Below are 13,021 nucleotides of genomic sequence, written 5' to 3' on the forward strand. Positions count from 1 at the left end.
CTGGACTACGGCTATCGTCTTCCATATGAATGAGTTACTAGCTCTGCTGCCACTGTTACCGGCTGATCACAGATGATGAATCACGTGCCAGGCAGACTCAAAAGCTTGGGGCTGAAAAAGTTTACTGTCATCACGGGAACATAAATATACAAATATAGAGTGAACATTTAAGCTGAACATTCTCAAAAAATATTAGATTTGCTACAGAAAACTGTTTTATTAATTTTCACACAAATGACTGACCTTGTACTATATTCACTTAATCTTTAGGAAAATATATGCCAAACACTTTTCAATGCTGGTAACTTAACAAGAAGATATAACACTGTTTTCACCTGGAAAGGAATGATTTTTTTTTTTTTTACTTTGGTCACAGCTTTAAATACGTGCATATCCTAAAAATGCTTAAAATTAAAGCTCAGGTGTACTCTCTGGAATTTTCATTGACCTATTCTTATATAATCATTTTGCAAGTAGCACATATACACATTTTTGTGGGTTAATAAACTGGATAAGTTCCATAATTCCTGTAAACGGTGAGGCATCTGTTAGAGTCACACATTTTGCTTCAGTAAAATATAAGTGCAAATAAATAGGTTTCTAGGAAAAGTGCAAACAGCAGAGTTGTGCGTATCATTTTTTTTTAGCCAGTGATGTATAGATGGCTATTCACAGTGCTTAACATATGGCTGGCTCATCCACAGCTTGTGCTCCCTCTGTGACAGCTTTCACACACTTGGCCATCGTCTGGGAGGCTCTGCTTATAGGATCTGCAGGTAAAGATGGAGAACAAATTTCAAGTCTGTACATCTAAACCATTATAGAAATCTATATATTTATAGGTTTAAGTAAAAACATCAATGGGTCTGTTTTCTCAATTAAAAAGATACATAGTGTACATATGAGATGAAATTGAAGAATGAAGGTGTATATTTTAAACTGCTGTATAAGTAAACAATGCTGAAATTGATACCTCAATACAAATTGCTGTTATATGATTAAAGCTTGGATGTTGCAGTTTATGAAAAAACGTTTTAAACAGATTTGTCAACAATTACCTTTTGTTTCTGAGTAGGTACACTCAGTATACTGTGCAGATGTTTGCCCAGGTAAGTAGTTTTTAATGTATTTTCTCATTGTAATTGTAACAAAGTTGATCACCTACTAAACAGCAGCATTAAATGTGAGCACACTGCTTTCATCTCCCTTCCTCTGAATGGAGTGAAAAAGATCCCTTAGTTATAATAGTGCCAAGAAATTGTGGTCATCTTTTTTTAAAAAGATAAAACAATAAATATAGGACTGTAGAGTAGGTTTGTAATGGAGTTAAAATTAAGGAATTCTCAGAAGTTCCTAAACTAAAAGTACCATTTATATTGTTATATTTAGTCAAAGGAGCTCCAAATCCCAGATGACCCACCTGTCATATAAAAGTCCTTCACAGTGAGCTGTGAAGGGACAAGAGGTTCAGAGAGGACAGCCTGGTTTATAGCCTGGAAGACAAAAGCCAGATATCACTCTCATCGAACAAACCAGTGTGAGGGAAATGGTTTGAGTTAGTTCACTGACAGCAAACTGGAGGAAACAGGGAACAGCTGACCTTTGACAGTTCAGTAGCCTGTTTAAAATAATTGGCCTCCTCGACGTCGTCATATCGGACCAGATTGGGAGAAACTTCTGCCAGTCGGTCACGTACTTCATCAAGGGTGTCATACCCCAGAGTCACTCCAGCAAGCTGAAATCAAATAGAAATGACTATTATTACTTTTTAAAAATATTTTTCATTACAAGGATGATCTTTTTCTACAGTTCACCTCTGATATGGCCCTGATGATCTTCCAGTCCTCCCGAGCCATGCCTGGAGAAGTCACAGCAACTTTGGTCTGCTGAGCACGGCCTTCGGTGTTCACATAGGTGCTACATTTCTCAGTATATGCTGCTCCAGGGAGTATGATGTCAGCCATTGGTGCACCAACATCGCCATGGTGACCTGGTAAGTTTGGACACAGAGAATTGAAATACTCCTCTGAAGAAATTTTGATTTTTGATCCCTTTGTGACTGAGACGGTAGACTGTCCATGATCGAGTTGGCGTAAAATGTTACTGTAAGCCATGAAGCACCTGCTTTTATTTGGTTAATTTATTTATTCAGGTTTTTTCTTTTGCTTATGTAAAATGGAATTGCGCTGCCCCTCTCAGCTGCCATGCATAAATTAATGTAAATGAAAGTGCTTCTGCAGCTGTGCAGGACACCAGCTGACCTTGATAAATTATGAAGCTATTCTTCGGAAGATCTTGGCGAGTAATGCAGCCAGAATCAGCTCCTAGCAGGAACAGAACTTTGGGTGGGTTCTTTATAATAGCCTCCACCCCTGGCTTGTACCCAAGATCAAGTGCAGCAACTTGACTGGCAACCCTAAAGTCAAAGACAAAACAACAACACACTTGAATATCTCTTTGAGACCCGTTCTGTTACTGTAAACCTCCTGGTAAATGTTACAAGGCTATGACCTGTGAAGCACATTGAGAACCTTCCAGGTTTCCTCAGCGCCACTGCTGACGCGAGCATTCTGAGCAATGGTTGACACAGCAGCCATTATCGCAGCCCCATCCTGTCTCTGCAGGCAACTGCTTCCAACCACAACAACAGGATGCTTGGCTTTAGCCAAGACCTTCAAGAGCAGAAAAAAACACAATAAGTGAGGACATAGACATCGACTAAATAAAATCAACACTGAGAGTCCTCTGGTGTTTACCTGAGAAAACGGATGAGACCCTGCTGCAATTTCTTGAAGAATTGTGCCAGATTCCCCGAGATGGTCATATGTGTAGCTCAGGTCCACTTCTTTTCCAACAAGAGCCACTTGAAGCTCATTGTGAAGCCAACTGAATTCAATGTACCAAGATCATGTTAAAGCATTTAAGTTTATGTGTATTATACAGTACATATCAGATTTGCAGATTTGACACATGCTTAATTTACAACACTACCTTACCTTTTTCTGATTCGAGCATTGAACAGAGGAGCCTCATAGCGTGGGTTGGTCCCAACCAGGAGCAGCAGGTCAGCTTCTTCAATGCCAGCAATCCCAGTGTTCAAAAGATAGTTTGAACGCAGGTCAGATCTACAAGAGCCAGGGCCATAACAAAATCTAAAATCAGCTTTTAGTGCTCCCAGGTTTTTCTAACCTTGAGACAGTTTTTCTCTTTCTATGGTCTCACCCTGCTCCAGCCATTGGGAACACCTCCTCTGTGCACAGGTTGTCACTGTTCAAATGATTCAGCAAGTCTTTCAGAGCAATAAGAGCCTCTGCATCTGCCAAGCCTCCAACAACAGCAGCCACTTCATCGCCTTTTACTCCCTGCAACTGTCCAATAAAACAGATGCCAGGTTGGAAACACAAGTTGCAAATGATCATACATTGTTATGGGTCATTTTATCATAAATAACATACTGCTCCGGCAACTCGAGTCAGCACATCCTCCCAGGTTGTAGGGACCAGCTGCCCAGACTCATTTTTCACCATCGGCTGAGTAAGCCGCTGCCTCTTGAGACCATCATAAGCAAACCTGCCAGGACAGAGCAACAAAGACTTCAGCAATAATGCAGACACACTAGAGTAATCTACACCTGTGAAGAGCATTGTGTAGTCAGCCAGGAACCTGGTTTTGTCTGAAATCCACTCCTCATTTATATCCTCATTAAGACGAGGCAAGATTCTCATCACCTCACCCCCACGAGTGCTCACAAGGATGTTGCTACCCACAGCATCCAGAATGTCAATTGATTCAGTTTTCCTGCAGAGAAAAATAATTATAGTACATGAGTACAAAAACTAACCTGCCATCTCAAGAAGCTAATGTGTTGGACAGAAACCTTGTACCTGGTCTCCCAGGGGCGGGCAGTAAAAGCATATGGTTTCGAAGTCAGGGCTCCCACTGGACATATGTCAATGACATTCCCAGACAACTCGGACATAAACATCTTCTCCACGTAGGTCCCAATCTGCAGGTCATTGCCTCTCCCAGTAGTACCCAGATCTTCCACGCCAGCAATCTCACTAGCAAAGCTGTGGTAATAAAAAAATGACATAAAACCTATTTTCTCATACTAAAATTAACCAGTACCCCTGAATAATCCAGATATGATTGATGCGTGGCTTACCGCACACAGCGAGTGCATTGGATACATCGAGTCATTATGGTTTTAATGAGAGGGCCAATGTTCTTGTCCTCTACAGCTCTTTTGCCCTCTGTGAATCGGCTCCTATCACTGCCAAATTGCATGGATTGGTCCTTTAAAATGCAATTTAAAAATTCAGCTTCTTAGTCTCACAGGTTAAATGTAAAGAACACAAAGTCTGACACATGATACAGGAGGGGAAAAAATACATGTTGAGGACTTTACCTGAAGATCACATTCTCCCCCCTGATCACAAATTGGACAATCTAATGGGTGGTTAGCCAGCAGGAACTCCATCACACCCTCTCTGTACAAAATTAGATACAGACATACATCTTATTAAAGGCCCAAATTAGTGCTTAAAATATATTTTAGGATAACCTCAGATTGGTGAAGCCTACAATGTGCAATGTGAGTGTTTTTATACCTAGCCTTTCTTGTTTTGTCAGAGTTGGTTAAGATGTTCCACCCCTTCATGACTGGCATAGCACAAGCTGCCACTGGCTATAAGAAGAATGATATAGAAAAATACTACCTTAAGTATGCAAAGAGGATATGATTAGAATAAAACCCACACACATACATACAGTTTATAAACATACCTTTGGAACTTTTTCTATTTCCACAAGACACATGCGGCAGTTTCCAGCAACTGACAGGCGCTCATGGTAGCAGAAGCGAGGAATCTGCATTCCTACCTTCTCACATGCCTGTGAAAACATTGAGTCACAGCATCAAGCCTGATATTTTGATTCAAGATGACATATAATTCTCTGTCTCAAGCAACAGTATGTTTACCTGTAACACTGTGGTCCCTGGCTCCACCATGACAGGTGTCCCATCCACAAATACCTCCACGAGGTTACTGGCAGCACTCGTTGCAGTGGCAGCATTGCGAGCTATAAGCACAGTCAGAGAACAACACTGACTTGTTTCCTGGCTAACAGTGGATGCTACACTTATTTTTGAAGTCAAGCAACCACTTTGTGGAAGCTAATGGGGATCCAAATAATTAAAAAAAAACAGATACTATCATTTCTGTAACACCATGTAACAATGACCTTCTCTTTTTTCTAAATAGCAACAATTATTCTTACTGTCGCCAAAGGCTAAAGTGAACCAGCCACAGCATGGCACCAAATAAAGTAGCTGGCAGAGCTGTAATCCTGCCTATAATCCATCAGTGGAACAAAGTGACGAGGTTCCTGGTTCTAACTCAACCCAACACGCACAATTAAAGTAATCAGTTGATGAAGTGTCATATAGTTACCAGTGACAGCAGTTGCTCCTCCTCTGGAAATAGCTGCTGGAAAGATGCTACGGCTCACAACAGGCAAACGCAACATACTGGAAGAGAGGCAGAGAGGCAGCGTCATTTGTAGGGTCTAACAATTAGCTTTTTTTTGTTGTCATACTCTGGAACATGTCAGCATCCATTTGGATCAACAGTGTGGACAGTAAGATGCCAAAACAGATGAGACAAGGCAGAGAGAGCCCTCCTGGGGTGATTTACATTGTTTATAGTGTGAGTAAACACAGAGGAGCTACTTCTTAAACAGTGGGTTTAAAACTTAAAGCACAATGAAAATGTGTGGGTAATAAAAACCAATGTGGGATTCAGTGAGTATGTGAATGGAGGCCATATTCTAACACGTATCTACAAACTTTACCAAAGATACAATCCGTCCAACACCCCCAATTACATAACTATAACACATAAGGAATGTTCGGGAACGTTTAAAGACAATATCATGGCAAACAATATGCAGAAGGCACAATAATCAGATTTATCTGTAATATTTACCCTGAAAGTATTTGAAAAAGTGCAATAACATGACACATAAATTGTTAATGGGATAACATCATACTTCTTAAAGTGTCGACGAAGCTTCAAATATGGAGTTTGATATTAAAGCTGTCAGTTATTTCCTTTAAGTTAACGTAGCTCCAGGCAGCCCAGGAACAGCAAAGCTATGATGTGACGTATGTTAAAATGATGTATCAATAATTCAGGAGGCAATTTACGTCGTAATCGCCAGTTTGCGGTACTTGCATATCCTAACATTTTTACGCTTCTCCTCGTTTTGACACCGCTATAAGGTGTTAATAATATCGTTAAATGTTAGCCCTAGAGAGTTAGCATACCATGCTAAAAACAAGCAACCAGATAACGGTCAACCAAGTCCCTGCCGGCTAACTTCACCCCTTTCATTCCGCTGAAGGCGTGATATCGAGCATGCATTCAGCAAACGTGTCCTGACATTACATTATATTTACAGTGAGTACAATTATATGGTCATTACGATGACAATTCACTCACCTTTCGCAGGGTTGTCCTCGTGAGACTGCCCACGACACAGATTGCGCACTGTCTTGTTATTATGCTGCGTCATGGATTAAGTAATCCTGTATACCATAATCCAGAGGCTTCCTCTCTTAAATACGTGCTAATCTTAAAGTTCAGTTATTCAACACGAGTATTTCAACACTCACAGTTAACCTTTTGAACAACTTCCCATCTCGTTTACGTTCATTTGAGACGAGCTGTGTAACAAACTGTGGTGGTGTGATGGTATCAGGAGGGTTTTCCTGTTCATGTCCCTCAGATCCAGATATAATTAGAGTAATATCACATATTATGTGCTCATAAATTTACATATCCATGCAGAGATTGCAAAGTATTGGCCACTTTTTTTTCTTTTTTTAAATGTGACAATAGGAAAAAACTTTTCTTTTATTTAAGGATATTGGTCAGGTGAAGCCATTTATTTTTACATATTTATGTGTTCTCATTTTAAATCATAATGATAGCTGAAATCGACATAAAGAGAGAGAGAGAAAAAAACCTTTACTAATGCTGTCAGTGTATTAATAGTTAGTGAGGTCTGGAGAGAGCCCTGCATGTTTCATCCAGAGCTGCACAGACTTACTGGATAAGCTATCAGGGAAGCAAAAGAATTGTCTCAAGACCTCCAAGAAGAGGGAATTATTTTATGAATCAAGAAAAGGATATAAAAATAATAATAATAGGAGGTTAATAATAAGAATTTGCAGTGGAGTGTCCTATCTTAAAGAATAACATTTATTCTTTTGTCAGCATTTGGCTACTGATTGTTATTTAAAGGACCTTCCTGACACAGGATGGAGCACTATCCCTTAACATCACAGCCGTGTCATCCGTAGAAGTCAGAGTTCAGCGGTTAGAAATAACAGGAAATGATTGAATTAGGCACAGGCTCTCAGGAAATGGAAGGACATGCACATCTGGGTTTGTGTCATGTGCGTAACAGGGCCTCCAGAAATCCACCAGGAAATCTACTTTGTACGTACATAAAAGATTAAAGGTTACTTTAATGAGGTAACAATGACAGAGCCAGCTTCCTCCGGTTAAAGCAATAACATGGAGGTGAACAAACAAAGCATGACAGATGTTTTGAAGAAAGTATATATTTGGAATATATTAGAGTATAACATCTATAAAGCTCTGGATTATTCTAAAAATATTACACTATATTAAAAGGTGAGTAGCAGCAGGTATACACACAATATATAAATGACATAAACACATACAAATGCTAGACTACAGCATATTTTACACACATACACAGCCACCAAAGATACAATCCTTCAAGAGTACATTAATACATTTGTCATACATGTTACAGATTGACTTGACTCATAAATTGACTCATAATTTAATTCAAAAATATTTATCTTTGTCAAATTCCTTTTTTATATTGCCAATGTAAAGATATTTAATTTATTATCATATCAGACAAAGACATTTAAGCAGCAAGTTCTCACAATTGACAAGCTGGAGCATTATAAGTGAATATATTAGATTTTAATTATCAGTTTATCTTGCCTCATTCTTAACATGTCCCTTGGGTTATGCAGTCGAGGAAATAGAAGATACAAACTCAGACTGCACATTGCACACAGTTCAACTTAGATTTTCCATTTGGAGTAATAACTCTGTCAAAGTACAAAAAAGGAAAATCTTAGCAGTGGAGCTGGAAAGAACAGTAGTAATAACCATCCGTTGTCCAAGAAACAGCCAGTCATGTTTTTCATGGACCACTTTTACAGTCTGATTATGGTTGTAATCATAGAGTTGATGACTCCACAGAGCCCTCTGGCACACCGTTTTGGTGAACCCCTGGCACAGACTCCATCTCAGTGGCAGAGACTGATTGGCTGAGCTCTCTCAGTGAACTCTTAGTAATGTTCAGGCATGAACGCTTCAGGATATGACGCACCTTTTTGCTCAGGAGCATATACAGCAGGGGGTTAATGCAGCTATTAAAAAAGCCTAAACTGGTGACAAGAGGAAAGCCGGTTTTCAATACATTGTGCAAGTTCCCTGAAGAATGCATGGACAACTCCATTAAGCTAAAAGTATGAAAAGGTGCCCAACATAAAAAGAAGGCCAGAATCATCGCTGAGACTGTTTTAGAGAAGCTGGAAAAGCGAACCAAGCCCCCAGAATGCTTCACTTTGATTGTCAGAAGTATGCCTGTCACACATATTGCTGTAAATGGAAAAAGGAAGCCAACAGTGGTGCGAATGACCACTATAGTAATGTGCCTCATGGCTGCTACATATGGGTCTTTTTGGTGGAAGTTGTTGAAGCACACCACCTTGTCATGTAGACGCATTGTTTCTCGAAAAATCACCGCGGGGCAGCTCAAGAGAGCAGCTATTACCCACATGCACCCACATACAACCCAGGCTCTTCCTACAGTGCGGTGTTTCTGAGACCAGCTTAGGTGAACCAGAGAAACATACCTGTCTATGCTGAGCACTGTGAGGAAGAGCACACTGGCATACATGTTCATCACAGACACAAATGAGACTATCTTACACATGGCCACACCAAAGTCCCAGTGGAAGCCCCGCAAGATGTAATCAATGTAGAAAGGCAGAAAAAGCACAAAAACAAAATCTGCAATTGCAAGATTGAGCAGCCAGACGCTGTTGAGGGTCTTTTTGCTTTTAAATGCTGTCACCCAAATGACAGTCCCATTCCCAATCAGGCCGAGCACGAAGGAGGTGATGTAGACGACCACTGAGATAATGTGGATTGTTTCCTTCTGCCTGTGCTCCACTCTCAGGTCCTCCAAGTCCCCGTACTCTATGTCATATTCATAGGTGTAGTTTTCATAGTCCTCACCATAGTCCTCCATGTTGTCTGAAAGCTCTGTGGGGTTATTTTCTGAAGATTAGGATGAGGAAAAACTCAGGAAAAACCTGTAAGCATTACAATGAACTTTTTACATCTTGTCTCACCTCACGCAGTTTGTTTCTACGTTGAGCTGCTCTCCTGAGGGATCCAGTCGCCTGTCTTGCCTTTCTTTCCGATCATTCAGTTCCTGTCTTAAAGTTATGACTGGGTGTGTCCTGAGTTTCTCTGGAACATAGTGCCAACATCCATTCGGATCAGCAGGGTGGACAGCAAGATGTCCAACAGATGAGGCACAGAGAGAGCCCTCCTAGGATGATTCACATTGTTATTTTGTGTGCAAGTAAACCCAGAACAGCTGTTTCTTTACAGTGGGTTCTCATGCAAATGTACAATCAAAATGTGTGGGTGATGCAAAGCACTGTGGAATGTCATTGTTTGTCTTTTACAAGGTTATTACAGACTAGGCAAGTGAATGAAGGGTCATATTCTAACACATATCAGTTTTTGTGTCTTAATCAAGGTATGTTGAGGTTAAATTACATAGATATAACATAAAAATGGTCCTAAACGTTTAGAAAAACACTTAAACATGAGTTTAACCTCAAAGTGGTTGTGACTATAATAAACATGTATTAATCCACAGACTAATCTGTGACATTTTCCCCTCAAAATGTTGAAAAAAAGTGCAAAAACAAAACACGGAAACTGTTCATAGGACAAGTGAAGCTGTATGCAGTCAGTGCTGTCAGCATTAAGACATTAGAAACTTGAAAGTGAATTTAAAGGCTGCATTGCAAAATCAGTAAGACATAAATAGTTTGGGGAGGAACAGAGTGTAAATGGAAAGCAAAGTTACAGGAAGCAGTGATAATACACATACTTTGACCAAACTAACAATGCTGCATGAACTATCTTAAAAAGTCTATATCTACTTAGAAATCTCAGGGAGCATGCAAAACAACAAACAGCGACACTCTCGATTAGGAAATAACTGTTCACAACAATACAAACGCCACATACACACTATCAGCATACTTTAACAAGATTCACATACCGGATTGAATAGCTCACCCAAAGTGCACCGCTCCCCTCTGAACAGTGTTTCTGACGAAAAGTTCAACAGATCCAGGATCAGAATAGCAGCGAATTTAGCCTGTGTAGCTCGGTTTGTGCCTCCTCCTCCTCTGCTGAAGTTCCTGCAGCATGTGTACACTCTTTCCGTGAGTCCATCCAAGTTAAACTGTATATCTGCGGAGGGTTGGTGGAGCTGTGTGAGATGTGCAGTGGGCGCGCCGAGCTGACGCGTCAAACACCGCAGACGGAGGGAGAAGTTATTGCTCGGCCGCACGGACTGAAGAATGCTTTCATTCACAGAGAAAGAGAGGGGCTGCAGCGGCTTCACAGGACCGCATGGGGATAACCCCCCAACACACACACACACACACACACACACACACACACACACACACACACACACACACACACACACACACACACACACACACACACATACACACACCCCAGTGGATAAACAGAAAAGTCTGAATGAAGAACATTTTCTTGTTTACACGTTGATCCTATCGCTCTCTTAGAGTTACAAAACTGTTTCATGAAGTTTCAAGTCAGGAAAAGTCCATTTGCCACTTTTCTTCTGCAAGTCTTCAATTGGAGAAAGTGTTTGAATTCTTTTCTTATCTGAAATGACACCTTTCTGATGAAAAACCATCATCTCTTTCAAATACCAAACTTATGTAGAAACCAAGAAAAAGTTACTAAAAAGTAAGATATTTGTCAGGCCACATTAAAAAAACACACATATTACAAGTAAAAGGCTTGCACATTACAAGTTACCCAGGTAAAAAATATAAAAAGTAAAGTGTATCTTCTTTAATGATAAATAACACTGATGGCAGAATGGTACCAATTTAGTTAAACTTCAGCTGTAATCCTTTTTAAGTATGTATTCACCAGCTTTTTAATTATATCTTGTAGTGAGTGTTTATGCTTATCTAAAGAATAATGCTTCAGATTTTTGTCTAAAAAGACAAAGATATGAAGTATATCCTTATATTTGGAACCATGACATGTATTTTTGTATGAAAATGTCCAAAACCAGTACAAGAAAAGTATTTCACTTTCTGTTTCATGGAGTTTCAGGCCACTTGAAAATTTTTCATGTGTTAAGTCATAACTTTATCAATGAAATGCAAGTAAGCGAGGTACAAAGTACAAACGTTCCCTCTCAGATGTAGTTAAAAATCAGTGGAAGAAGCAAACAAGCGATGTTACAGACCAGAGACTGACTGTATAACTGTTTTAAAATTACCTGCACTATCAACAAAGTCTGCAGACACTGCAGGCAGTGTGGAGGCTGTTGAGCAGTATTAGGGCTTTCTCTTATGTCCATTTCTAGTATTATTAACACTTAAATAACCATGTAAAATAAATCGTGCATTGAATGAGTTATGGCAGTGGCCACTGGAAAAGTAAAATCAACTTCTATCACAGACATCTGTTTCAAAGCAGACAGGGCCTCACATCCCTGCTGGGAAATCATCATTAATGGCATGGCCAAGTCTTATGTTCACGTTGTACATTTTAACTTCCCGTCCTGTCCTGTGTGGTTTATATTTGGTGCACAAGTTGATCACAATTGACATCAACAAACGTCTTTCCCAAAGTGACGCAGGTTGAAGTAAAAAAAGAGTTTCCTTGTTGCTTACTCATCCCTTTGTTTGATCAGATAGTCAGACAGCCTGGTCCCAGTTGTCTCCGTCTCTTGCAACCCAAAATGACCATCTCATCCCTCTGTGGTCAGACGCTTCAGCCCTGAGGGTGGAGCTGTCACATCCTCTAATATCCATCTGTGTGTCTTTTGTCTGTGTGTGTGCCTTTGAGCTGATCCATGGATTATTTAATTTAGTTTTCATTAAATTGCTTATCTGTGACTTAAAAATGTGATAACTGGAATGCAGGCTGTAACAGATGCTAAATGAGTTTTTAGTGGCTACCACTTTAGTGGATTATTAGACCTCATCTTGCTGAGACTGAACAAATTTCTCCTTTTATTGGACGGGACTTGTTTTTTTTTTTTTTTTTTTTTTACACAAGTCAGTTGGGACAGGGACAATCAAGAGATTTTACTTAAGGTGTGCAACATTCACAGTCTGCATGTGTACATGTGTTTATTGTATTTTAGTGTATACTTGCATTTAATTTATTTTCCCCTACATTTTGTTAAGCAAACACTTTTGTTAATGTTTATAATACTTTTATATTAATTTTCCCTGTTATGTCACCGTACTGTAAAAATTACTTGGTAATAAATGTGATTCTGATTATTTAACACATGAAATGCAATTGATATTTGATAGGCCAGACAGTTCTTACCTTATGCTTATACTTTTGTAATTCTGCTTCAGGGTAGGTTGGGTTTTTTGACCAATGGCTGAAAAAGAGTTTCAAGAGAATAATTAAAAACATCGTATTAAAACGAACAATTGGTTTTACAGCTGATTAAAATAAACCGTGGTTTATTGTTTGGTCTTTGTTTTGATTTTTTTATGGTGCATTTTAATTATCGTATTTTTTTCCTCCTAGGGGGCTCTGAATGTCCCGCTCCGTGGTGTTTTGCCTTGGAGGTCACCTGCACT

General features: G+C 39.6%; 2 protein-coding genes across 3 annotated transcripts; both read right to left on the reverse strand.

The window, feature by feature from the left end:
* Positions 1-307: 307 nt before the first annotated feature.
* On the reverse strand, positions 308-6,754 carry LOC141808179 (NADH-ubiquinone oxidoreductase 75 kDa subunit, mitochondrial-like). Its single transcript, XM_074694601.1, has 19 exons — positions 6,504-6,754; positions 5,454-5,530; positions 4,982-5,082; positions 4,786-4,893; positions 4,611-4,687; positions 4,409-4,490; positions 4,166-4,296; positions 3,885-4,070; positions 3,664-3,798; positions 3,456-3,570; positions 3,223-3,368; positions 2,997-3,125; positions 2,757-2,886; positions 2,512-2,672; positions 2,262-2,416; positions 1,815-1,990; positions 1,601-1,735; positions 1,421-1,493; positions 308-770 (listed from the first exon to the last, which is right to left on the reverse strand). Exons 2-19 carry the CDS (start codon positions 5,527-5,529, stop codon positions 679-681), a joined length of 2,208 nt encoding a protein of 735 aa, XP_074550702.1. The 5' UTR covers position 5,530; positions 6,504-6,754; the 3' UTR covers positions 308-678.
* A 1,093-nt stretch (positions 6,755-7,847) lies between these two features.
* cmklr2 (chemerin chemokine-like receptor 2) lies at positions 7,848-10,747 on the reverse strand. Of its 2 annotated transcripts, none has more exons than XM_074694603.1 (3): positions 10,440-10,747; positions 9,473-9,675; positions 7,848-9,383 (listed from the first exon to the last, which is right to left on the reverse strand). In XM_074694603.1, exon 3 carries the CDS (start codon positions 9,367-9,369, stop codon positions 8,290-8,292), a length of 1,080 nt encoding a protein of 359 aa, XP_074550704.1. In that variant the 5' UTR covers positions 9,370-9,383; positions 9,473-9,675; positions 10,440-10,747; the 3' UTR covers positions 7,848-8,289. The 2 variants fall into 2 exon arrangements, with proteins under 2 accessions (XP_074550704.1, XP_074550703.1); XM_074694602.1 differs by having other exon boundaries at positions 10,423-10,747.
* Positions 10,748-13,021: the final 2,274 nt, after the last annotated feature.

Source organism: Halichoeres trimaculatus, unplaced genomic scaffold, assembly GCF_033239565.1.
Source record: "Halichoeres trimaculatus isolate MK-OKI-2021-1 unplaced genomic scaffold, fHalTri1.1 fHalTri1_scaffold_19, whole genome shotgun sequence".
Classification (NCBI taxonomy): Eukaryota; Metazoa; Chordata; class Actinopteri; order Labriformes; family Labridae; genus Halichoeres; species Halichoeres trimaculatus.